This window comes from Rhyacophila brunnea, unplaced genomic scaffold (assembly GCF_057557595.1).
Source record: "Rhyacophila brunnea isolate RB1 unplaced genomic scaffold, BYU_Rbru_1.0 scaffold_12, whole genome shotgun sequence".
NCBI classification, from domain to species: Eukaryota; Metazoa; Arthropoda; class Insecta; order Trichoptera; family Rhyacophilidae; genus Rhyacophila; species Rhyacophila brunnea.
The window spans coordinates 39,012,658-39,038,736 of record NW_028232774.1 but is presented as its reverse complement, the minus strand read 5'-3'; the positions used below and the strand labels follow the sequence as shown (position 1 = coordinate 39,038,736).

The following is a 26,079-nucleotide window of genomic DNA, read 5'->3' as shown; positions in this document are numbered from 1 at the left end:
ACGCCAGAACGCATACACACACATACGAATTGGTCATTCCTATACCGGGTCGCCGCATCCAAATATCTATACGTTTCGAGAGGTTACATGCGACTGTCGCTAGAGATATGCGCGGTCTTAATATTATGCAACATCGGATCGACGATCCTAGAAGGTTTGGTTTATGGCTATGCGGCAGACGAGGCGAGTTTACATGTGAGAGCCGGCTTATAGAAACAAAAATAAAACTGACAATACTAATTATAAGTTTATAACCACAACTGCATCAACGAGAAATTATGCGTTTACATTGATGTTAGATGTTGTGTGTTGTATTCTGACACTCGCCATAGAAGAAAGACACCGCAAGTATATTTTTTTATTGAATCAATCCTGACATAATATTATGAACAAATAAAATAAAATACAAAATAAGGAGATTAGCCGTTGGAAATTGCATATTCCTGAATAGAAAACATTAATAATGTAATATACTAAATTACTGTTTTACATATTACTCTCATATGGATAGCGACAATGAACAATTAATTTGAAGCATGTCCCAATTTTGTAATTGTTTCATTATCTACTGTTACACAGATTAAAAGTATGTTATTGTGTAACATCCTTATTACATAACGATCATAAAAAAATGCCTTGACAATGAGCCTATATTATCTGTGTCATGGGAAGAAGCTAATTTTGGTTAAATTTACAAAGTTGTAATGAGTACCTACATATTACTACAAAATGTTTGGCATTTATTTGTTAATATTATTATGATGAGAATTAACAATATTTTTTTAACAAAACGTAATAAGTAATTAATTACATAGATATAATGTTTAAGGCGATGCCTTTATTAAAATAATGAAGGAAATGTGACCATTAACACCATCTATTAATATTTAATGCAGTCTTATCAAAAGTAACATCAAAAAGTTTCGCCCTTCTGAGGTAGATGTCAGTAAAAAAATATTTTGTCTGAAAATGTCGTGTTGCAAGCAGTGGCGGCCGGTGGTCTTCAGAATAGCATTTTCTGGTAGTGCGCAATGGTTTACCTTCTATACCCAGCATTGGAGTATAGGGCAAGCACAAGTTCACGCCACTTCCCTCGGTTCAACGCCAACTCTTGCGCCTCCTGCCATGTCAGACCTGCAGCACGTAGGTCGCTTTTGTAGCACCGCTGCAGGGTGAGGGAGGGCCGGCCATGGCAACGGAACCCTTGAGGCTGTGCTATAAGGGTACGTAGTGTCACAATCTTTGGCGGCATCAGGAACACTTGTCCTAGCCACGTAAAGGTCGTAAAGCGTCTCTCCATGATTACCTTAATCACCGAAGGCTGCCGTGTCAATAAGCTAGGATAATATCTTATTGTAAAAAGACCAAAACGTTGAACTTCTCGAAAGGTAAATTAAATATGTCTTTGTTTATTTATTATATTTTTTAAAAGAGTTTTTAAACAGTTCAAATGATTTAATATCAATAAAGAAAAATAAATGTCACGGTTTACGACTTTACGCTCTGGGCAAACAATGCTTCAGCCAAATAAATAACCGCTGATGTGTTTTTTTGTTTACTGAATATATTTGAGTGGTTTAGAAATAAATGCGGTAGTTTGTATTTTCGTAAAAGTTTGGCGATTCATTAAATCTTAAATGTGAAATTGTTAAAAATTAACTCGCCAACATTATTATAAAACAGAAACTGGCGTTTTTGTTTCTAGAGTCCTAATTTTGTGCGCCGATCTAAAAGTGTATAAAAAATTCTATACAAAACGTCATTACTGGACATTCGACCACGGTTTTAGAAGTATATAATGACCTCATTGTAATCCTGTGCAAACTGAAAATCTGTTTGGATCGTAATCGCTTTGCGCACAAACGGAGTATTGTTCATAGTTCGCGAAGTGAGTGATACACGTATGAATAACAATGAAAAGTTGACCGATGTCTTCAAAGATGCAGGCGGTGCGTAGCACTTGGATGGTATTAGAGGAGCCGCCGCTGGTTGCAAGGCGTGCAATGAATGGGTAGCAAGGTCATGTGTGAATAGAATTACAAATTACAATTATTAATACATAAATAGTATATAATGATTTCTTGTTAAACTTTCGCTCCCTTCCGATTGACTATACAAAATATATTATTCTATTCTCAAGATGCGATATCATACAATCAACCACTCAATAAAAATCTTTATAAAATTCATCAGAACTTTTTTTTATAAAAACAGGAAATATGTTGATGGCAATGTTGGCAGAAACAGTTTTAATTTTTATTTAAATTTTTAATTAACTGTTTTTTATCGGTGCATTTTTTCAAACATACCTAATGGTCTACAACCAGAATACATTCAATTGGGTTATGGATCAATGCCTCATTCTTTGTAAATTCAAACAATTACACAAAATCTCATTAACACATAATAATTTGAAAACAATTATAAAATCACATTTTTTAAATATACATTAGATAACAGGTTCATTGTTGTTGAATATGATTTTAATCCTTGATAAAAAAGTGGAATAGCCCAGAAAATCTTTAAATCTCTTATTGGTATTACTCAGATAAGTTATGAATTAAATTTGATAATACTTACCTACACATAATTAAATTTAGTTAGTAAAAAAAAATATTTTTTAAAGAGATTTTACACATAGTCCAGGCTCTCATAGACTTTTCGTATACCTACATAATATGCGGAACGCATTCTGACAATTGAAACAAGGTTCTAGGGGTTACAAAGATATAATATCGATGTTGCCAGGAAATATTAGTGGTCAATTTCTTTTTATTGAGGTAATAAAAAAATAATAAAAACCAACCAAAAATTGTTCCGAGTTCTCCAATAAAAGTATGACCAAAGCACGGATCGATTGCAAATGCGATAATTTTTACCATGCCATCAGCATGGTCGCAGGTCGGTTCGTCCCCTTTGGAAAAATGAAAATAGTCGGTTGCACAATGTGTTCAAAATTATCGATTCTTGGGATCGATCATTCTTGGATTCGATTGCCTAATTTAGTAGTATGTGTATATAATCAGTAAATTTGATTTTTTATACATCTATAAATATGACACTAGTTTTAGTAAAATGGTTAACCCAGAAACAGTGTATGTTGCATGTATAGGTAGGTGAGTAAATAAAACAACGATAACTACACTAAGTACACAATTATTAAAGAAAGGCAACAACAACATACACAAACCAGCAAGTTAATAGCAAACGAACCTATATCAATTGTCAGAATGAGTTCCGCATATTATGTATACGAAAAGTCTATGGGATCCTGGTCTATTATAGCTACTTGAAGATCTTACAATGGTTAACATACCTAATAAGACGTATATTTTTTCTTGTTTATTAAAAACAATGGACAGTGGTAGTATAATCATAATATTCATAATATAACACTTCGTTCACAACGCAATTCCGTAAATAATTGGTACAATCAATTAGTTACAATGATTTGTAACCATGATTGTATACTATTTCGACAGAGAATCACAACCTTTTTTGTTTCAGGGCCACAGGAAAAAATGTACTGCACAATTTTTTGAGGGAACAAAAAATAAAAACATAATAAAAATATGCATAAACTCGTCAATTACTACTATTGACAATCGCTATGCTTATAATTATGAACGCATGAGGGTGTGAAGCTGTAACGGTAGGATGGCGATACATTCTATATTTACGGGACATGTTCCATTTTTTTAAATAATTTATTCCAGTGTCCCGATAAAGGTTGCCCGGAAGCTTAAAAAAACCCCCAAATTCGGGCACTATGTGTACGTATGTGCTACATGCAAAGGACAATTTCAAAAAATATTTCCAGGTTCCACAATAAATGGGGTGCTGTGGATTAAACGACAACAAGTTACATATCATTTTAAAATGTGTTGGACGCAATTTTCACATCATCACCTATATTATACGCGTGAAACAAGATTCAAACATCCAACTGCTTCGTATGAAAAGTTATATACTTATATATATTTTATTACCAATATTTAATGTTATCCCATGGACATGGTGTATAAAGTGTTATTATTTTCATAGCAACATAGATATACCTATACTTTGAATAGGTTGACGGCTTGACTTAGCATACAAGCTGTGAACACATTAAATTTAAAAAAATAACAATAAGACTTCATTTTTTACCATATTTGAATAACATAATAATATGGTGCTCCACAGAGTGGGGATTGTATTAACAGATTGTTTTTACGAGAAATGGATGTCAGCCTTTTGTCCAATAAAGTCCATAGTTTGGATTCAAACACACATTGTAAAAAACATGTGATTCTAGAACTTGGGATTCTAGACCTGGACTCACGACACTATAATCCTACACGTTACCGATCGTCCATCGTGGCACATTTGTGTCGATTACCTTTATGTTTTACACACAAGAAACAGTTAAATAAAAATAATAGTAAGTATTGGTTTAACTTTTTGATAATATTCATAAAAGCATGCGGCCCCCGGGCCCCTGGTTGGGCATCACTGAACAACAATTTGTTATAATGTGTAAGATAATAATTTTATTATTGTTATTATTATCCATTACTTAGCTTGTAACAGCTTAAATATAAATAACACATGCCATGCATGACTGTGCTAAGATTACATTGCAACAAATATGTGAGACCTAATAATAAAATAAACTCATACGAACCACTGATATGCATGTACGTATTTATACATCATTCATATCAGTGGTGAAGGGTGGAGGTAGGCTGGCAAAATTCGCCATAAATAGTGCACACTGAACTTTGTCAGTCATACGTATTTGTTTTCATTGAAATAAGACTACAACTTGCAGATGTTGTTGGTTGGTTTTTAAAATTCAATTATATCCTGCGAAAACCAAGCCATAACATATACAAGACCAAAAATACTCATCATCTATAGAATATCTGAAATTATGTATGGTTTAATGGCATAATTTAAGATATTTTATAGACAAATCGTCGCTGTAGGGTTGGTTTGTCGAATAGAGCAAATGTTCAGGAGACGAAAAACGAATTTCATAATCCTATATTTAAATACATGGAGATATTTAAATTGTTATTTTTACAGCATATGAATGATGTATTCATTACCATTACAAAGTAATTTAAAGAAAATGATGGTTCTAGTCCATTTAGATACAAAAAAACATTCTGCATTAAAAGGTCGATTTCGACAAAAACGGATATTCGACAAACCAATCATATAGCGACGAAATGGATATTTTTTTGACTACATAATATTATCTACTATGGCTTGGATTAGGAAGGGTTTACTTGAATTAAAAAAAAAACTAACAGAACACATTATAGTCTTAGTTCAATGAAAACAAATACGTTTGACTGACAAAGTTTCCTATGCACTATTTATGTCGATCAAGTCGGATCATCCTCCAAACGTTCTAATTTTGTCAGTTGATTCTTACTTCCTGAACAGAACACAGGTGGTAACCACGTCTCGTATAAATTTTCATTGAAAAATCAAGTAATCGAGCGTCAACTTGTAAGTTTGTAATTTGGTCAAATTTTTCTATAAATAATATTTAGAAGAGGTTATTCACAGAATATACGACACACCTCATGAAGTATACCAAACCCTGAAATGGAAATGGGCCTGACACATAGCTCGTAGACAGGGTAGTCGAAGGATGAATGCGATGATTCAGAATACTTGATGGGTACCGATCCGAGGGCATTGGCGAAATATTAAGTTTCGTCGGAAATACGTGGCAAGGAAGTCTTCGTCTATCAGTGTATTGAAATATACTGATGATGACATAGAGATTCTAAGATAATTGTTTGCTTTATTTTAGCAATAGAAGTCGAAAAAACGAGAAGACGAAAATAATATATCTTACCACGTTTTTATTAGCTCGTATTCCTGTTTGTCCAGTACAATTTTTTTCTTGTTTGTCCAAGATTTGTATTGGACGATTGAATTTTTTAAACTAACTTCCCGACTAGCTAGACATTTGAAACTTTTAGAATATATCAGAACACGACGACAATGCATTCTTTTAATACCTTTAGCCATCTTTAAGCAGAATTGAATTCATTGTCAGTTAATTCTGTTTTGTATGGAAAGTTATTTCGGAAAAAAATCTTAAAAAGTAATTACTGGTTGCTAAGGGGGTCCTAGCAACTAAATTATTAATATATACATGCGCGTACTATGGAAATCAATATGAAATGTCAAAGTGACATTTCAGTATTCTATATTTATTCAGTATTTCTATCAAGTACAAAAAAAAGTATTTATTAATACATAGAATTGTCAAGTTTATATGATTCAACAGAAAATTTAAAAACGTGGTAGGTATATAAAAAGTTATTTTTATAATAGGATTTACATACACATATTGTATCCAAGTCTATCGAATCTTTTACCAACACATGCAATCAAAGGCTTGGTAGGTATAATTCAAAGTTTTTTGTATGAAATTTGATGGTGTTTGTCCTTGAGACCTGATAACTGTCTACTCCGTTATATGAAACGTTTAACGTTTTTTATGATAAAGCCTACTAACATTTACGCAATCGCTATGTTATTTTATTTCATTCCCAGCAGACAATCTCCAGCTGATCTACTGCACAAGAAGTCCAACTATCGTAGCCGTAATTTTTTTAGCGGAAGTTCGATTCCCGGTTCGGCATCACTATTTTGTAAAATATTTATTTTAATGCATGTAGTCTTTTTTAAGTGAAATATATTTTATAAAATGGCAGAATATAATATTTTATCTTCAGTTAAGTGTATCAGTAACATACTGTAGACCTTATATCTTCTACCTAAGACCACCTACCTACAAACAACCTTCGATACTGGTAGGTCAGGTCAAAGGTAGGACAATCAAATCTGATGAAACAATAATGTGGACATACCTCGTCCGCAGGTTTTGTGGGCGTGATCTCGATGGTCTCGTTGAAGCAGAGGCAGGCGCAGTAGTGGCGGTTGGCGTCCACGTCGGTCAACACCGCCACGAAGAACCGAGGCTCCTGCCTGGACCTCGATAGCGCCCATCCCAGAGGCTGGCAGAACTGTCGGCACACCACAACAATGCATTAGTTTTATACTATTCCAAAGGAATCGGTTTTAGTGAACCGGTTTCGCCATGAGTAGGTAATCCAATCCCGGGATCCCAGACAATTTTGGATACCGATCCCTATGAACCCCGGGATTAGTAAACATAATCCCGAAACCTTCGAGATTGATTTGTTTATCAATCAATTAGTATGTGTACAAAATTGTTAGTGAAGTGTATGTACCTGCACATGTCACAGGAGGAATCGCCGAATGCTCACGGATGATAAATAACCATATTTTGTTGTCATACAAGCATGCAATGATCATGTCACGTAATCGTAAGAACATCAGAAAAATGATAAATTCGTTCATTTAAGTCTTTCACTGCTAAAGATGCGCCAGGCGCGTGGCCATTAGATCTAATACCCCCACTGCTGTCGAGTTAATTACCACATTTAATTATCATGCTAGTTGCTACACGCCAGCACCGCGATTTCCTAACGATCGACTCGTGTGTCACCCGACGACATGACGTAATTGTGACGTCAGCCAATACACGCTCGAGGCATGCCGCCCAACACACAGTGCTCACCATAGATATTATTATGATGAAACACCTATTTGTGTATGGTGACAATGAATAACGCCACTGTTTGACTAGCGTTATTTTCTCGAATGCTATTATCACTCCGGTAATACGACACAATGATGTCATATGACGTCATGTCGACCGGGCGGCTTGGACTCGCAAGTTCTAACATAGGGTCCCTGGCGTGTCTTTAGCAGTGACCGAGTTGTGATAATTAACTGGCCAGAAAGGAATGTGCTAGACTAGAACCAGCTAGACGCCAGTGTCGATCTGGCACGCGAACGGCGTCTAACCGCCAGTGCCAAGTACGTGCGGGCAAGCACTTGTTTCTACGCCAAATTTTATGAATGTTATCTTTTCTTAAATAAACTTTTAAAAAGTTTTACTTTCACATTATTATCTATATTCTATATTACAATATTATTTACTTCATTAAACCCATGTATTTCCAAGATTGAACGTAGATACACAATATTAACATTAAATGTCTTAAATAGTATAAATTTAATTATACCAGACATTTTTGACCGATTTTATCAATGCTATTTCTATAAATAAAATAAAAGCCAATCCCGAGATCGTGAAATTGTAATCCCGAAATCCCGGGATCAAAATTCTGGTTCGGGATTGGATTCCCTAGCCATGAGTAACATCGTTCGATAGATAATTTTCCAGAATTCCGATTAATTTATTTTTTTAGAGTTTGTTTTAAACTTTCATGTCCTTTCACCTAGTTTAACGTACTTAACAATATGTATTTTTGGTTTCGCAACCAAAGAAAAGATTATTAATAAACACATACAAATTAAATATATTGAAAATACAGTAAGTGCTAACAACATTATAGTAATGCGAATCTTGGCTTTGATTACGTTTTTAAATTTTAATGCCCAACGCCGACTGACAGCAGCCGCCAACGAAACGGTAAGTGTAGTCAGCTCACGTCATAATACAGAAGTGAGTCTTGCCAGATCATTATTGTTATATCACCCCATAATGGAGGTAGGCCACCAACACGGCAATCTTCTCTGTACAGAAATACAGCATGTGAGGAGTCACCGCAACAAGTTTGAGCGAATAGCGAGAGGCTTTTTCGACCTGTAATATTGCTTGACATGTTTTTAAACTAATTCTTAATAACAACCCAACAACCAATTTTGCTGTGGCGATTTGCTTTGACGCAGTCATCCAACAATGTCAAAATCAGTAGCGTCCTATGAGAGCAGACAGATCATGTGTTGCTAAGAATCATCAAATTAAAGCAGATAGTAGATTCAGTGGAAGTGGAATTTTTTCGGAAACATTCCTCATGAATAGAAGTTTATATGTATATATTAAGACTTTGATTAAATGTAAGTAGGTACCTATATTATTATAATTTACATATAATTTACATTCATTGTATGTATATATGACAACCATTGTTTTCTTTCTTCTTCTTTTGACCATGTCCGATCCTACTATAATCATATGGGCCTCTACATAGTGGAGGTTTCTATTAAGAGATTTATTTTTATGAGAAATGGATGTTAGCCACTTGCTCAACCTATTAGGACTATTGGGTTCATACTCTGACTCTAAACACACATTGAAAAACAATATGTGTACTTGCCAGACCCAGGATTCGAACCTGGGACCCACGACATTATAAGCCGACGAAGCTTATACTTAACATAAAAAAACTAAATTTGTATGAATACTGTTGTATGTATTTGTAAAAAATAAGACTGTTTAGACCAGGGGTTCACAAACTTTTTCGTCAAAGGGACAATTTTGGAATCAAAAATATTTGGCAGGCGGTCTTTCGTAAATATTTTCTGTTTTTAAAAAACATAAGGCAACAAAATAAATATTTCATTGTGCAATCTTACATTTTTTAAGTAAATACTTATGCATTATTATTACTCTCATTTTATTAATATACTAAAAAATAATATTTAAATCTTTTCACCATGTGATTTATAGGCCATCCATGGACTGAAACCGTATGCGGTTTCGAACCGTGTACTATTATACTAAGCTTATCTTTTCTGGTCATGGAAATATATTTCCACAAAGTATATTATAAGCATCTGATCGTATCCGTGTATACCATACACTTACACTTACAAATTTAGTAAAAATATATTTAGTAAAAAAAACAAAAATCATAAGTTTAGTATGGCACACGGATCTAAACCGCGTATGGTTTCATTCCATGGATGGCCTCTTATACAATTGTTTGTTTGAAACTAAATCCTGGAATCTAGGCTAGAATTTTCTGGAACATTCATTCTTGCCAGAGGATATTTAATTTGAAATGTAATTTTTAATATTCGATATGAAGAATAAAAAGTAATTCAGATTTAACATAACTCTCGCGAGCACATCAAAAAGTCAACCCCTGGTTTAGACGAATAAATTAGGGTAAATGCGATTAAATCATGTTTGTATAATTTAAGCTAAATAAAAATAATAAAGCATTCAGTGCATGGATTAATTTTGAAAATTGAAATTCGAATAATTATTTATTTTTATTGTGGAGGGCATAAAAACCGGTCAGTGCGCCGGACCTCCACGTTGCTAAACGCGCTACTGCAATAATTTTGGATTTCGACCCGTAGGTAGCCCCAATGGATATATTATATACACAAGGCGGCTATCAGCCATTATTACTATCGACGGTAGTTTATCATATTCATGTATTGAGGTATTATAATTGTTACAATAAGTCAACCGTATAAACTGTCAAAACTGTCTACCCCGCTCTAAAAGTGAACCAAGAGAGTGGCTGTTAAAACATGGCACTTTTTCACATTTTAGTTTAGACGGCTAACTAACTTATTGTAACAATTAAGCGCCTCAATACATAAATATGGTAAACTAACGTCGATATCCGCCTTGTGTATAGAATAGACCCACTGATCCGTGATTGGTAAGAACTTTGGAAGTATTCATTAATGATATTACAAATAAAGCATACCTACCTAATCACGACTATTTTTTTCTATGACTGCACGACCGTTTGCAATCAAACTTTTTGCACAGAAAAACCACATTGTGTGATCCATATAATAACGACTGGGAAGGAATATGGTGAGGAAAAATTATAATTAAATAATATAGGAATAATAAAATTTAACCTATCGATACATAACTTTACTGAATGTGATTATATTTTTATACGAATAAAATAATTACTATCATTCTTTTTTTCGCACTTCAGTATAATCATTGGTAAGTATAACTTCCGGCGCGTGTTGATATGGAATGGAATTAATTTTAAATAATATAAGCACATTTTATTGAAAATATACGTAAGTAGATAGCCACCATGCGATAATATTGAATAAAGCAAAGCAAAGTATCAGTAACCAATAATCTTTTTGCATGGAAGAGCCACATAACAAAATGCGAGGAACCCTCCGGCTTAATCTCAAGGAACACCTGCGCATATATTCTATACACAAGGCTGCTATCGGCGTAAACGGAGGGTAGTTTATCATATTCATAGGTATTATAATTGTTACTATAAGTAAGCCGTCTAAACTGTCAAAACTGTCTATATCGCTCTAAAAGTTAACACAGCCAAGAGAGGTGCTGCTAAAACATAGCACTTTTTGACAGTTCAGACTTATTATAACAATTAACCGCCTCAATACATATATTATATAATAAACCACTTTCGATAGCCGCCTATAGCAGCCTTGTGTATATGATAGACGCGCTGGATGATACAGGTGTAACACCAGTAAGTACATAGCACCTATCTACATAACGAAATAAACATTTTACAAAATATCATATAATGATAAGTACTCAAATATTATCAAGGGCTTTAGACATTATACACGAAATGATAAATGCCTATGGTAAGGTATCTATATAATTTTAAGTATTACAAAATGTCTCACCCATTCTATTCCTTCGATGAACGGTGTGTCAGACCAATTCTTCTCAGGAAACCTTTGAAGGATCATGCCAGCACTGACCCCACCTCCTGTAAAAGAAAATCATCATGCATGTAATTGAGACACATGAATGAAATAATGTACTTAATATAAAACATTCAACTATATGTGAAGATGTGCTATTATGGCATGCAAAACTCTTAAATTTAACAATTTATTAGTGTGTTGAAGTTTAAAAAAGGGTTGCAAAACACTGATCTAAATATGTGAAAGTCGAACTGAAAAAAAGATACCAAATCGTATGATTAAAATAGCTCATTTCCTTTATTGCACTTTCATTTGTACCAAAATTCGCACTCGTCCTGTGAAATTTATTTTTATTTACAAGAGATGCACTGAGATAAAGCATTACTGTTACAAGCACTCCAGTGTCCAGGGTCCAGTGAGGTCGCAAACACATTATCCCATACGATCTCCGTGATGCCTACCTCTGACTAAACTTGCCATCGACTAGGGAAGACCAAAAACATGTTTGCTTCTGTAGGTACTCGGTAACAGTATAAAGCAGCGGTTCTCAAACTTTTTAAAATTTACTGCGTGGCGGTCCCTTTAAAAATTGTTCGATGCGAATACTTAAATAAAAAAAAAACTTTATTATTTTAAAGAAATTGGGGGCGCCAAATATTTTGCGCAAGGGTGACAAATACCTACGGCGCGGCACTGCTTACAGGCTGTTGTGAATAAAACATTTTTTTGATATACAATTACCTATGTATTCAGAAAATATTACATGTTATGTAGTCATTAAATTTAAATAACAATTTTAATGGGATGAATGGATCTGCTTTGCCTGAACCAGTTCTTCTATGTTTGGCTTTGTTTTGGCCAGTGCAACTTTCATGTCATTTGTCGCGTATAGTCTATTTCGAGATTTTGTCTTGATAGTAAATAGTGTAGAAAAAGCTGTCTACCCACGTTTTAGACGGGACACCGGTGTCGCGCTCGTATTATAATAAGAAGGCCTTTGTATTCGAATAAAATGGCCTTTGTATTATGTTTATGAACGCCCAGAGCTAATGGGTCAACCTTAGACTATGGGTCAACCCATAAACTCGCGATATAAATTAGAACATAAAACTGGCTGCGGTTAGAAAAACATGTGTATCGGCTTGAGAATGTAGCGGCCGACGGAAAAGTGTACCGGACACGCTTTGATTCGTTAGCTCGGGGCGTTCATAAACATAATACAAAGGCCTCCTTATTATATACGAGCGCGACACCGGTGTCCCGTCTGAAACGGGCCTTACACTAATACTGATGGAATCAGCACTCTTAGAGCAATCTTTGCAACATCAGGATAGGACTGTGCCATTTCAATTCAAAAACCACTACAAGTTTCACGGAAAACATGTTTTGCACCCTCATCATATTATATCAAATCAATAAACTGTTCCTGAATTAAATTGTCCTCCGAAGGCAGAACATTAATGGAGAGTACATTGAGGTTATTGATAAAACGACTTTCCGACTTTCCCTACCTGGGATAAATCCAAACCCCAAGAAATGCTACATGCTATAATTATAATAATTACAAGATAAAAAGAAGTTTTTACATACAACGTTTTTAAATTTTCTGTTGAATTATTATGCTCAAACTTGTACTTGATATGAAGTAAATAAAAATCAAGCAAACAAACAAATACAGAAATACTGAAATGTCATTTTGATGTCCATAGTAACGCACGTATATATTAATAATTTCATTGCTAGGACCACCAAGCAACCTTAGCAACCGATAATAGTGGATTGGATTACGGATTTCTTCCGAAATAACTTTTCATACAAAACAGAATTAACTGAAAATTAATTCAATTCTACTTTTAAAGATGGCTAAAAGTATTAAAAGAATGCATTGGCATCGTGTTCTGACATATTCTAAAAGTTTCAAATGTCTAGCTAGTCGGGAAGTTAGTTAAAAATCGATTGCAAGATTTGTACCGGATAAACAACCACCGGACAAATAAGAGTACGAGCTAATAAAAACGATGTAAAAATATAAATAGTATAAATATACGTACGTTTTTCGCGGTCCCCTAGGGCCTACGGGACCGCGGACTCCGGTTTAAGAACCGCTGGTATAGAGTATGCATAGATATTTAATATTTCCGTATAAGATTCACTTTTCCAATCCTAGAACATAATACGACCCTATAAAGGAAGATACTCGAGGATTGAATGTATGTGATTCCCTTTGGATGTGATGCTCTGGATTTACCTTACACGAATTTCACTCTGTCAGTGGGATTCAAATCCGTTACTCACATATCCTTGTGATGTGTGACCTTGTACCATAGATGTGCCCTTGTACCCTCCGTTTAACGGCGACTCGTGAATTGGGTAAATAAGTAATGATGTTAAATTTATCGCGATAAAAGTTAACAGTGTCACAAAATCTGGTCTTTATTGTCTTATGAGAATGACAATTATTAATAATGAAATAATTACAGTTTCTTACTATTTTTTACCACGTTTTTATTAGGTCGTATTCCTGTTTGTCCAGTACAATTTTTTTCTTGTTTGTCCAATACAAAACTTGCAATCGATTTTTAACTAACTTCCCGACTAGATAGACATTTGAAACTTTTAGAATATGATGACAATGCATTATTTTAATACTTTTAGCCATCTTTAAGCAGAATTTTCAGTTAATTCTGTTTTGCTTGGAAAGTTATTTCGGAAAAAAATTCGTAAAAAGTAAAACACTATTATTGGTTGCTAAGGGGGTCCTAGCAACTAAATTATTAATATATACGTGCGTTACTATGGAAATCAATATTAATGTCAAAATGACATTTCAGTATTCTATATTTATTCAGTATTTCTATCAAGTACAAAAAAAATATTTATGAATACATGGAATTGTCAAGTTTATATGATTCAGCAGAAAATTTAAAAACGTGGTATATAAAAAGTTCGTTTTATCTTGTAATTATTTAATAATCTTATTAGAACATTTTATTATTATGTAATTGTAATACATTGATTGTAATACATTAATTGTAATACATTAATTGTAATATAGGGTTTCTTAATCTTTTTGAGACGCGGCCCAGATTAGGGTAATATTTTTGATTTCGCGAACCAAGACAAAAAATCCATTCACAATTAAAATCGAAAACTTTACATAGACGGTGCATAAATGTGGGAAAAAATGATGGTCAGATGGCCGACAGGAAAAATATCCGAAGGAAATTGGACAATTCCTTACCCTATAGCGTCAATTACATTGAGCTTTTTTACGAGCTGTTTATTGGCGAATTTAAAAGCGGGCGGTTCAGCTACTGCGATTTGATGATTACACACAAAACTTTCCATTTGCTGATAAGCCACAAGCCAGCGAGCGATTTTGACGGAACGTAGTTCGTTTTTTTACCGGGAGGTCGCTACGCTCCATAACAATGTTTCCATTAAACGTCAAAAAGGTAAATTTCAAAATGAGTAGTTCGTTTTTCCACCACCATCGCTCTACTGCGCAGACGCAGTAAGCCCACACGCCGGCGTGTAGTGTGAAAAGTTGACCGGCTTTCAACTTTTCTCGGTGGAGTGTTTACAACCTGCTTATTAGCTTATTCGATGATTACACTGGGCGAATTTACAGGCAGATTATAAATTTGCCAATAATCAGCTCGTAAAAAAGCTCAATGTAATTGACGCTTATCTGACATATTTTTGCACACACTGATACGTATAGATCCACCATATGTCCGCTGAGTGAGGGCGCCACATGCTAAGAGCGGAATGCAGAAACATTCGTCATAACTAAAATTTCCTTAGCAGAAAACACTATGCAGAAACATTGTCCTTAGTTAATAAGATCATTTCTATTGAAAATAATACCATATTTAAAAATCTCTTTCCTGTAGTTTAGGTAAATTATTTTATAATTGATAAACGATGACAAAAATATGACAACTGCATTTTATAAATGCAATAACTATAAATACATATTTAATTATAATACTCTATGTTTCCGTTATAAGTCATTATACGTGATTCCACAGGCACCGCAAGATATTTTTTTAACATGGTAACACTAGCGTCAAGTGTCATTCTATCATCTGGCATCTTGTATTTCTGCGGGCTGGCGTATAAAAGTAAAATAATATTCTGCAAGTACATGCCAAACGAATTAACACTATCAATATCCATATTGAGATACATTGTTAAATGAATTTGAGTGTATGGACTGTTTTATAGACATGCGAATTTATTTTGACAGCAGCTGTCAGTGGTAAATGGTAATACAGAAGGGGGCGTGTTCATAAAAAAAGTAGTCTATGGTTAAGGATTCCTTAACTCTATACTCAGGATTGTCTATAGTTAAGTCATGCTTTTCGGCGACTTATCCTTAGGATCGAAATCTTAGATTGTGCATGCTGCTCTAACATTTGACATCATTCAATACTTTTTATACTGTTATGAGCTTAGTTCTAAATTCGAACACAGGATGATTTATGATGGTATATATCTATAACAGTTTTTTTAACGGGAAATTGATGTTAGCTACGCGATCAAACTGTTGAGCACATGGTCTGGTTCCGAACACGCGTTGAAAAATAGCAGAAGAGAATTTGAATATCTGACTCGGGACTCGAGCCCAAGACTATCGACTTAATTAGCGAATACGTCACCACTCGTCCATTGCGAGTGGCATAGTATTTTGCTACAATTAACGTTATCAGTTGGCGCGTTTACTGATAACGCGATCGGTGCATATTTTATAAAGCAAGTAACTAAACAAGAATTGCACCTTACACGGAGGTTAAGGTCTGGGCTAAATTCCATTGTTAACTAAGTATCTACATTTGATTTATCGTGTGAACATGTCAATGGCGAAAGCTGTGAGATCAACGAGGTTCCGGTCGTTAGTGACAACATGCAAATTTACAGGAGAGAGGTTTGAAAAGAGAATTTTATTGGTTTCGCATGCGATCATCGCACTCGATTCTACATTTTGGTGCATTTTACTATGCTATGATCACATTCGACCGAATTGAATGTATACGTTCAAAAGGCGGTGACTTTACTTATGTGATAATCACATAAAATAGCAGATACTCAGTGACGTCCCGTGGAGGTAGGCAGATTGAGCGTCGCTTGGGGGCGGCAGTTACTCGAAGGGCGGCAAATAGAGGAGAATCATTAGGTATATAGAGAAATAACGGAAATATCTTTCCATTAAAAAATCAGCTCACTGGTTGGAAACAAAAAGTATACTTAAATTAACATAGAAGGTTTAACAGGGCTGTAATTTTTTTGTTGGGTTCGCAATGTCTAGTTTACTTCCGTTTACCTTGCACGTCACGTCCTTGTTGATACATACTTACCTAACTTTAAATTTATCCAAATATTTTTGCCAGTCACTCGCGAGTTTTGGAAGTTATCGGATGTATTTTTAAATATATCTGAAACCGCGAACTCGCAATAATATTGTCTATTGAAGCAGAGAAGGCATTTAAATTAAATTTGAATTACTGACTTTGCAACAAAAAAGGCCAGGAAAGTTTTTTTTTGTTTAATGGTTGAGTGTTGAGACTATTAAAATAGTGTATTTATGATTAAAAGTAAGATATTGGAGTCACGATAAGATGATAAAAATGGGGCGGCATTTTATCTAGGGACGTCACTGCAGATACTTACATGCATTGCAATGCACCTTCTCATTGAAACGTTTTGATTTTGTAACAATTTTTTTTTTTATTAAGATTATACATTTATTTTAATTCAGCGCATCTATTCTTTACACAAGACTGCTATCAGCCGCTATCGGCGGTTATCGAGGGTAGTTTATCATATTATGTTTGTATTGAAGTACCTATTATAATTTTATTGTTACAATAAGTTTGTCTAAACACTCTAAACCGTCTAAACATAAACAGTCAAAACTGTCTATCTCGCTCTGAAATTTAGCGCAGCCAAGAGAGGTGATGTTAAAACCATTTATTGTAAAAATTATAATACTTGAAATATGAAAAACTACCCTCGATAGCCACCGATAGCAGTCTTGTGTATAGAATAGATGCGCAGCCTCCGGTCGTATTAAACAAATAACATAACAAAAGACATTGGAAACAAAAACGGTAGTTTCCATTGTCGTAAAATGATAGCCAGGCAATTACTATTTTAAGTCAAATATAAACTGACAATTATTTAAAGAAAAAACGTTACAAAATGTCAATTTAAGGATCAATGACCATACCGGAATTAGATTTCAGGATACACACCTTTATTTTTTTATAAAAATCAATATTTTTTTTAAATGAATATAAAAAACATTAAAACTAAGTAGTAAAAAAAATCTTTTCTGTCTGCCAGAGAAAACTTAATAAACTAAATTTTAATAATATGACAATAAAATAATATAATGTACTACTAAATAAGATGGGATCCACATGTTATAACGTTTTTGTTTAATTGTAAGTTTATCTTTGACTTTAAATAAAAAAATCTTTTTTGTCTTTTCAATGTTTTTAGATATTTACGTATTAAATTTGTTAATTAAAACACATTAAGTAAAAAGTAAATTATCAAAAAAATATCTCATATTTCAAGCTTCGTATTTTTCTGCTCTGGCTCTGGTAGGTGGAGTATTCCACCTTAAATGGGGTAAATATAATGTATTTGCACGTTATAAAAACTGTTTTTCCACTATTAATATTCTCAGATGGATCATTCATTGATCATTCCAATATGTCATCAGAAACAAAATAATATGTGGATAGTTTTCATTTTTTCGTTTCTCATTGAAAATTGCTATTTATAGGTACAATATTTTATCAATCACTTTTACTTTGTTCATCGTTAGGTTAGGTTAGGTCAGAAGCCAAACAATACATAGTAAGAAAGTCGAAGAGAGTCATTATACAAATCTATACTTAAACATAATATGTAAACATAAACAATCCTTTCCAACACCTACAAAAACAAGCCAATATACGTGCGTGAGAAGATAATATACTTTCTTCTTTCTTTTCTTCTTTCGACCATGTCCGATCCTAATAGGATCATATGGGCCTCCACAGAGTAGAGGTTTGTATTAACAGATTTTGTTTTTTACGAGAAACGGATGTCAGCCACTTGCTCAACCTATTAGGTCCATACCCTGACAGACACAAATTGAAAAACAATATGTGTACTTGCCAGACCCAAGATTCGAACCTGGGACCCACGGCGTGATAGTCCAACGCTTAAGCCGCGCGGCCACCGTGGGTGTCAATATATATATTGTGCTAATGTATAGGTACCTACTATCAAAATGGTAACTACATTTATTTTAAATATTTACATATATTACTGCTATCGTAATAATAACTCAAGACTGGTTTAGATTAGTTGAGTAGTTTAGTCGAGTGATGAACAATTTAGTAACTAAACGTGTGTGAACAGACAAATTTAGTCGAGTATATTAGTAAAATCATTTAGTCGAGTAAATCCATTTTGTTCTAATTTTTCGGTCGAGCAGTGACCTCCAACACCTCTCACTAAATACTAAACTTACTTACTTACTGGAATACTAATATTTTAATCACAACCCATGTAAGTAGGTATTATATTAAGTATGTATGTACAGATGATTTTTTTGCGTAAATCTATCTATTATGACAGTGTTTCCCAAACTATCGAGATCTGTGTACCCCTTCTATAATTTTCGTAACACTGAGTACCCCTCGTCAAAAAAAATGCATAGGTATACATTAAGTAATAACAATCAAAATATATTTATTTTTTCCTTTTTTAGTACATAAACAAAAAATAAAATTTATTTAAGTATAATAAAATATAAATAAAATAAAAAAAGTTGTATTATAAAAAATAACATTCATTATAGTCAATGAGAAGGATGAAAATGTTTAAGTTGAGGCAGATCATAATTTGGTTCCCTTAATTATAATCTGAGATGCGGTTCCACATCCAATTTTTTTCAAAATGGTGAAAAAGCAACTTCACATAGATATAAAGTTGGAAAAGGCAAAATGTATTTCAGGATTTTCTCTGTTAAAACTGGATACACATGTTGCATTTGCAACCAGAATGATGTTAAAGTACACTCCTTATATTTATTTTTCAAGAATCCGTCTGAAGCTAATTCCAACAATTACTATTCTTCCGCATGCGATAAACTTTCTACCATGGATGTTGTATTGATGTCGTATTAATGCTTGTTGTACCAGGCGCAGCCAAAGCCCGGTGCAGCGCGTACCCCCACCAAACACTTCCCGTACTCCAGGGGGTACGCGTAACACACTTTGGGAAACACTGTATATATTATGAGAAAATAAAATAATCGACAATCAATAATATACCCGTGATCTAAAATGTAGGTATAGGGTGTTTTGGATAGAAATACAAAATTATAATAAAAATGATTTATCTTAGATTCATGAAAGCGTCGCTTGACCTACGAAGGCATAACATAAGTACCTACCTACCAATAACCAATTTAATATAATAATTATTCTGTATTTTTTTTACTAATACGTATCTATCATTATTAATATCGTTGTTCTGGGTGTTCTTGATTATTAATAGTAGGTATTGTTCTATGCAGTGGCGAGGGGTGGAGGTAGGCTGTTAATATTCGACATACATGGTGCATACTAAACTTATATAACGTCAGTCATGCTTATTTGTTTTTGTTGAAATAAGAAAACAATTTGCAGATGATGCTGGTTAGATTTTAAACTTCAATTAAACCCTGCCTTACCAAACCTCAAACCATGATCGTTTAAGTATGCTATGGGCGATCCGACAAAAATAGTCCACACTATTTCAGTCAAACTTAATAGTTTTCGTTGAATTACGAATACATAATACAGATATTGCTGGTTATTTTTTTTTAATTCATTAAACTCTGCCTATATCAAACCATAATCGATAAAAATTATTCTTCTATCTATAACATATCTAAAACTATGTATGGTTTAATGGCATAATTTTAAATATTTTATAGATAAACGAACATTTTTTGACTAATATTTATTAGGGCTTGGTTTACGCAGGGCTTAATTGAATTTTAAAAAAACTAACCAACACTATCTACACATTATAATCTTAGTTCAATGAAAACAAATAAGTACAATTGATTGACAAAGTTTAGTGTGTATTATTTGTGTCGGATCGTTACAGCCTACCTCCACCCTTCGCCACTGGTTCTATGCGTTCTGGATAACTATAAAACAATTCGGGAGCATGAACATTGTTTCGTCAGCTGAATGCAGAACTTTTCTAACTCACATTTGAAATATTTTGCAGAAGAGTTTTTTGAAACAGCCTACTTCAGTTATTTATTATGTATATGGACAAGTGTATGCACCATTTTTTTCATCAATAATCCTACTAAAATATGATACATCCATTTATTCATAAAGATAATAAAAAATTTCAGTAAGTTGTTTCAAAAAACTCTCCTCAAAAATTTCAAGTATAAGTTAGAATAGTTCTGCATTCAGCTGACGGTTTGTTCTTACAATGTTCACAACTAACCTGCTATCGGTGATCTTTGCTCAAATTGGGAGGCCAAAAACCGGGATACATGAGCCAATTATGTGCGGTAAGCTTACGTAAACGTTGCTTTATATTTTTTTTACAATATGGTACAGTCCATTCTAAACTTTAATGAAATTGTTTTATGTTATGTGTAAGTCACAGAACATTTAGAAAAGAAAATATCATGATCACTTTATTACTTAATTTATTAGATAAAATATTACTTAATGGTTTTTTGGAACTTTTTATAAACAACGTTTTTAAATTTTCTGTTCTGAATCATATAAACTTGACTTGACTAGCTTAAACGATCGAAAAAATTGTACTTAATAGAAATACTGAATAATGAAATGTCATTTCATATTGATTTCCATAGTAACGCACGTATATAATATTTAATAATTTAGTTGCTAGGACCCCCTAGCAACCAATAATGGTATCGAAATAACTTTTCATACAAAACAGAATTAACTAAAAATGAATTCAATTCTACTTAAAGATGGCTAAAAGTATTAAAATAATGCATTGTCATCGTGTTCTGATATATTCTAAAAGTTTCAAATGTCTATCCAGTCGGGAAGTTAGTTAAAAATCGATTGCAAGATTTGTACCGGACAAACAACCACCGGACAAATAAGAATACGACCTAAGAAAAACGTTGTAAAATGTAAATATTCCACTTAATATACTTATTCACATATAAATCAATGTAGCAAATAAATTAACATATTTAAAAACATATTATGTATGTATAAAACAAGTAAGTATTTTTTTCATAGTATAGTTAAGTATGTAAGTACTTAATTCTTAATTTTAAATATGAAAATTATGAATATATTATACATCGTCTTATTATTGGTCTGTCGAAGTTAACATTAGGTAGCTATTTATTTCTTTAATGCACTTTTTCCATTTCCTTTTCAGTGAAGAAAACGAAGATGAGCGTTCGGGAATACACCCGAATTGTTCCCACCTAACTACATTTTGTAATTGTTTGAACAGATAATTCAGTTGTTTCATTGGAAGTACTACAGAACTAATACTAACTTTATACTGTTCCTGGAAATACTTCTACACATCAGCAATAATTTCCCTGGACTGAGAATGGGATGAGAATAGAATTACGTGGCAACGTTAAAAATAATAGTTTTAGATAAAACTAATAAAGAAGTTTCGGAACACACTATACATATAGCGTCGTAACAATAAATCGCAAAACAAACATTAATGTAACTCAGCTTTGTTGTAACTCAATTAATGTAACTCAGCGTGAGGGTGAACCTTTTAGCCAATCATCATTCGTAATTATTAAGGGTAGCGTGCATACTAACACAAACAAAAAGTATATTATTATGTTATTAATGTTATTATGTACCAGCACCTCTCTTGCTGCTGTTAAAATATAGCATTTATTGCAACAATTACAACCAACTGATTGTAATTGTTACAATAAGTGCTAATCCTTTGATACAAACCTACCCTAAGTTCGATAATATTTATCACTTTATCACTTTAGCGGTCGATAAGTATAGAATAGACCCACTGATATTACCAACACATAAACTAAGTTCGTTAATATTTGGAATGGACTGTATACTATTTAGCTCACTCGGTGTACTAACTGGGGGTTAGTTCATTTTGTAAACTTACATTTTTCGTCAACTGTTCTTTTAATTTCAACATAGGTACATAGGTATTACTTAGTATTATCTCATTATTTTTTACTTTTCCCTATCAGGCGAACGTCTTAAACTTATAATCTGTAATTTTCGCCAATGTAAATAAAAGATTTTGACTTATTAGGACTAAAAATTTATATGGTCGTTTGAACATTAAAATAAAATAAAACCTAACACAGCCTACCGTAGCATATGCAGGAATAATTATATACGTAGGATGTTGGGGTTTTCGTTTTGTTTTTTAATGTGTTGAATGCCCACATGCAGATTCAGATTTATACTTATAGGTATCTCAATTGGAAATTGACGCATCTCGTTATCATGAAACCGAACGACTTGTGTTCTTCATATTACTGTGTTCATACAGTGTCGAGTATAGACCCTAAAAGTAAGCAAATGGAAGACAACATTTGAAATATGGTTTTGGCGCCAAATGCTTCGAACTCCTCCGATAACTCCACAGAACAAACCAATTAGTCACCCAGTCTCAAAATGTCTAAAGATGGAGGGCAGTGCCGTCCCGTGGGGGTAGGCAGGTTGAGCGTCACTTGGGGGCGGCAGTTACCCAAAGGGCGGCAAATCGAGGAGAAACATTCGGTATATATAGAAAGCTACCTAAACTTAGTAATAACGAAAATATCTTTCCATTAAAAATTCAGCTCACTGGTTGGAAAAAAAATATTAATTAGGTAGATAGTATAAAAAATTTAATAGGGCTTTATTTTTTGTCGGGTTTGCGATGTCTAGTTTATTTCCGTTGTCCTTGGACGTCACGTTCTTGTGAACAGCAATGACACGTGCAGACCTAATTTAAAATTTATCGAAATATGTTTGCCAGTCACTCGCGAGTTTTGGAAGTTGTCAGGTGCATTATTAAATGTATCTACCTTTCTGAAACCGTAGACTCGCAATATTGTCTATTGAAGCAGAGATGGCATTTAAATTAGATTTAGTGGTTTACCTATTATCTTGTCAGTAATGTATCCATACAACACATTTCTTAGATATTGGAGTCATGAAAGGATGATAAAAAGTACTGTACTTAAAAAAATGTGGCTGCATTTTGGCTCTGCCTAGGGGCGGCATTTTGTCTAGGGACGTCACTGATGGAGGGTATCGGATAGCCGACAGGAAAAGGGAAACAGCGTTGGCGCGCTGGATTAACTAACTGAAGGGACCAACCTGATGTGGCAGCCTCCACTCTACCCCGATATAACCAGATTAGATTACTGCGAAAGGCGGAGAGATTTGGCCGGTCAAATGTTAACTGCATTTCAAAATCGAACAACTCAGAAATAAGAAATAATGACATGCAGCATCAAATATCTGTAGACGGTTGGAGCCAGCGACCAGCATTACTTAGTACCTACCTAATTCAGTATTAATTGAAAAATGTTCATTATTTGAATTATTGGAATATGATAAATAACACAGAAATATTTTTCTACAATAAAATTATTAAGTATACTGATGAGATAACCCCATGGACCATGAACTTTGTAAGACTACTAAGGTGATGCACTAGTTTATTGAAAATTCTAAACTATAATTATAACTGAACTATGATTGATGGCAATGTAATTAATTGTATCGTATTAGTCAAAGATAAAATTCAACTAAATCAAGTAAAATCATCAAAGCGTTTGAGCGAATAGGTACCTACCTATTAGTCTATGGTTTGGGCTACAGACTACAGATATGGGGGGAATTCATAACAATATGAACCGTTTGTAATAAAACACTAATAATTGCTACCAATGTCAATATTTTACCAAAAACATTTTAGTGTGGTTTAATTTTATTGGTAGTCAAATAAAAATTAACATTTGGCAGTATTGAAACATAGCGGTATAATAAACAATAATATTATGATGGCTTGTTTTGACGTTTTACTATAATATAATATATTACAATATATACAATAATATTATTATTGTACATAATATTATTATGATATACTGTTATCTGCAATTCTTCGTGATTGTTCATCATTCTGAATAACGACTGTGCGATGTATTAAAAAAACACTCGTACGCTTGTAACACTAAATTGCAAAATGTCTTTACATGCGGACTTGGCAAACATATTTTAACCACAAAACTGCATCAGTAATTCTAATTTAATCATAAAATATACCTAGAAACATATTTTTAGCTTGTCATTATAATATATTTAGGCTACTAGGTACTTTATAGAAGTCATTTTGGTTAAGGTTTTTTGTGACCAAAAACTGAACAAAGACCCAACACAATCTACTTACTGAAAAACAGCCCATAACATAACAAGTTACTTATTTTCGGGTTACAATAGGTAGTTAGGTTTTCGTTTGGTTTTTTGTCTCAAAAGACATCGATCACAAAAAATGGAGTACCTACTATAAAATTACTAAGTTTTACTTCAATGTCATCAAAAGTTATTCAAATCATAGAATTTCCATTCGATCGATGTATTCATGAGAATATTATCAACATTCCCCATGGCAGAATGAGGAATAATTATTTTCTTTCATCACAGACAGGTTAGGTTAGGTTAGGTCCTGCCTGTTGATTGTCAATGGTATGGTTGGTAACTATACGTAATTCTTATATAAAATGAATAAATCACTGTGTTAAACAGATGCCTAATGATATATCGAACTCAATCAAAGGCCCCTATCACTCGACGATTAAGATTCAGTGACATCTGCCCACTTGAGAGTGATATTGATATTGACACTTGACGTATCTAGATCCAATTTGTAGTTTTGTATTGATAAATTATGAAGCTACTTACTCTCTTTTTCACGGTCATAGCCAACGATGACGAAGTAGTCAGCTAGTCTGGCCATGGTGAATTTATGTCCGGAGGCTGTAACACCCTTCATTCAATTCCATGCAGGTTGACAGATAATTGTGGAACACCGCTAACATTGCTGCCTAATTGGAAATCAACTAAAAACTTTTGCACAATTTCAGGCATACATGTTGCTGCAATTCGCATCAATGCAGTGCCAGTCATAATCACCATTTGATAACACAAACTCGCTTGAATTGCACCACAGAGAACGCGAATAATATATAAAAACAGTATCTGACAGTCACTGAATTGCACTCGGAAAGAGGTTAGGATAAGGAAAATAAAAATTAACTGGTCTTGATCAATCGCGACAATGGCACACAACGTAATGCCCGTGATTATTATCAATGCGAATAATACATAAACAATTGCCACACCCATTCTTTATTAATTATGACCGCCATCCACACATCATCTCGCCATTTTTATAACTATCACTTTTTATAAAACCAATAATATACGTACATACACTTGTCTTGACACTGGTACACTTGTTCGATCTTAATTTTATTTTGTG

The 26,079-nt window shown here is 33.6% G+C and overlaps 1 protein-coding gene across 1 annotated transcript in view; it reads right to left on the bottom strand.

Moving 5' to 3' along the window:
• Positions 1-26,079, bottom strand: part of Sbf (SET domain binding factor) — a 132,487-nt gene extending 106,408 nt beyond the window's left edge. Inside the window, exons 1-3 of the mRNA XM_085961259.1 lie at positions 25,500-26,079; positions 11,506-11,591; positions 6,882-7,037 (exon numbers count right to left, since the gene is read on the bottom strand). Of these exons, the coding sequence (XP_085817385.1) occupies positions 6,882-7,037; positions 11,506-11,591; positions 25,500-25,590 (333 nt within the window). The 5' untranslated portion in view covers positions 25,591-26,079. The remainder of the gene's footprint in view (positions 1-6,881; positions 7,038-11,505; positions 11,592-25,499) is intronic.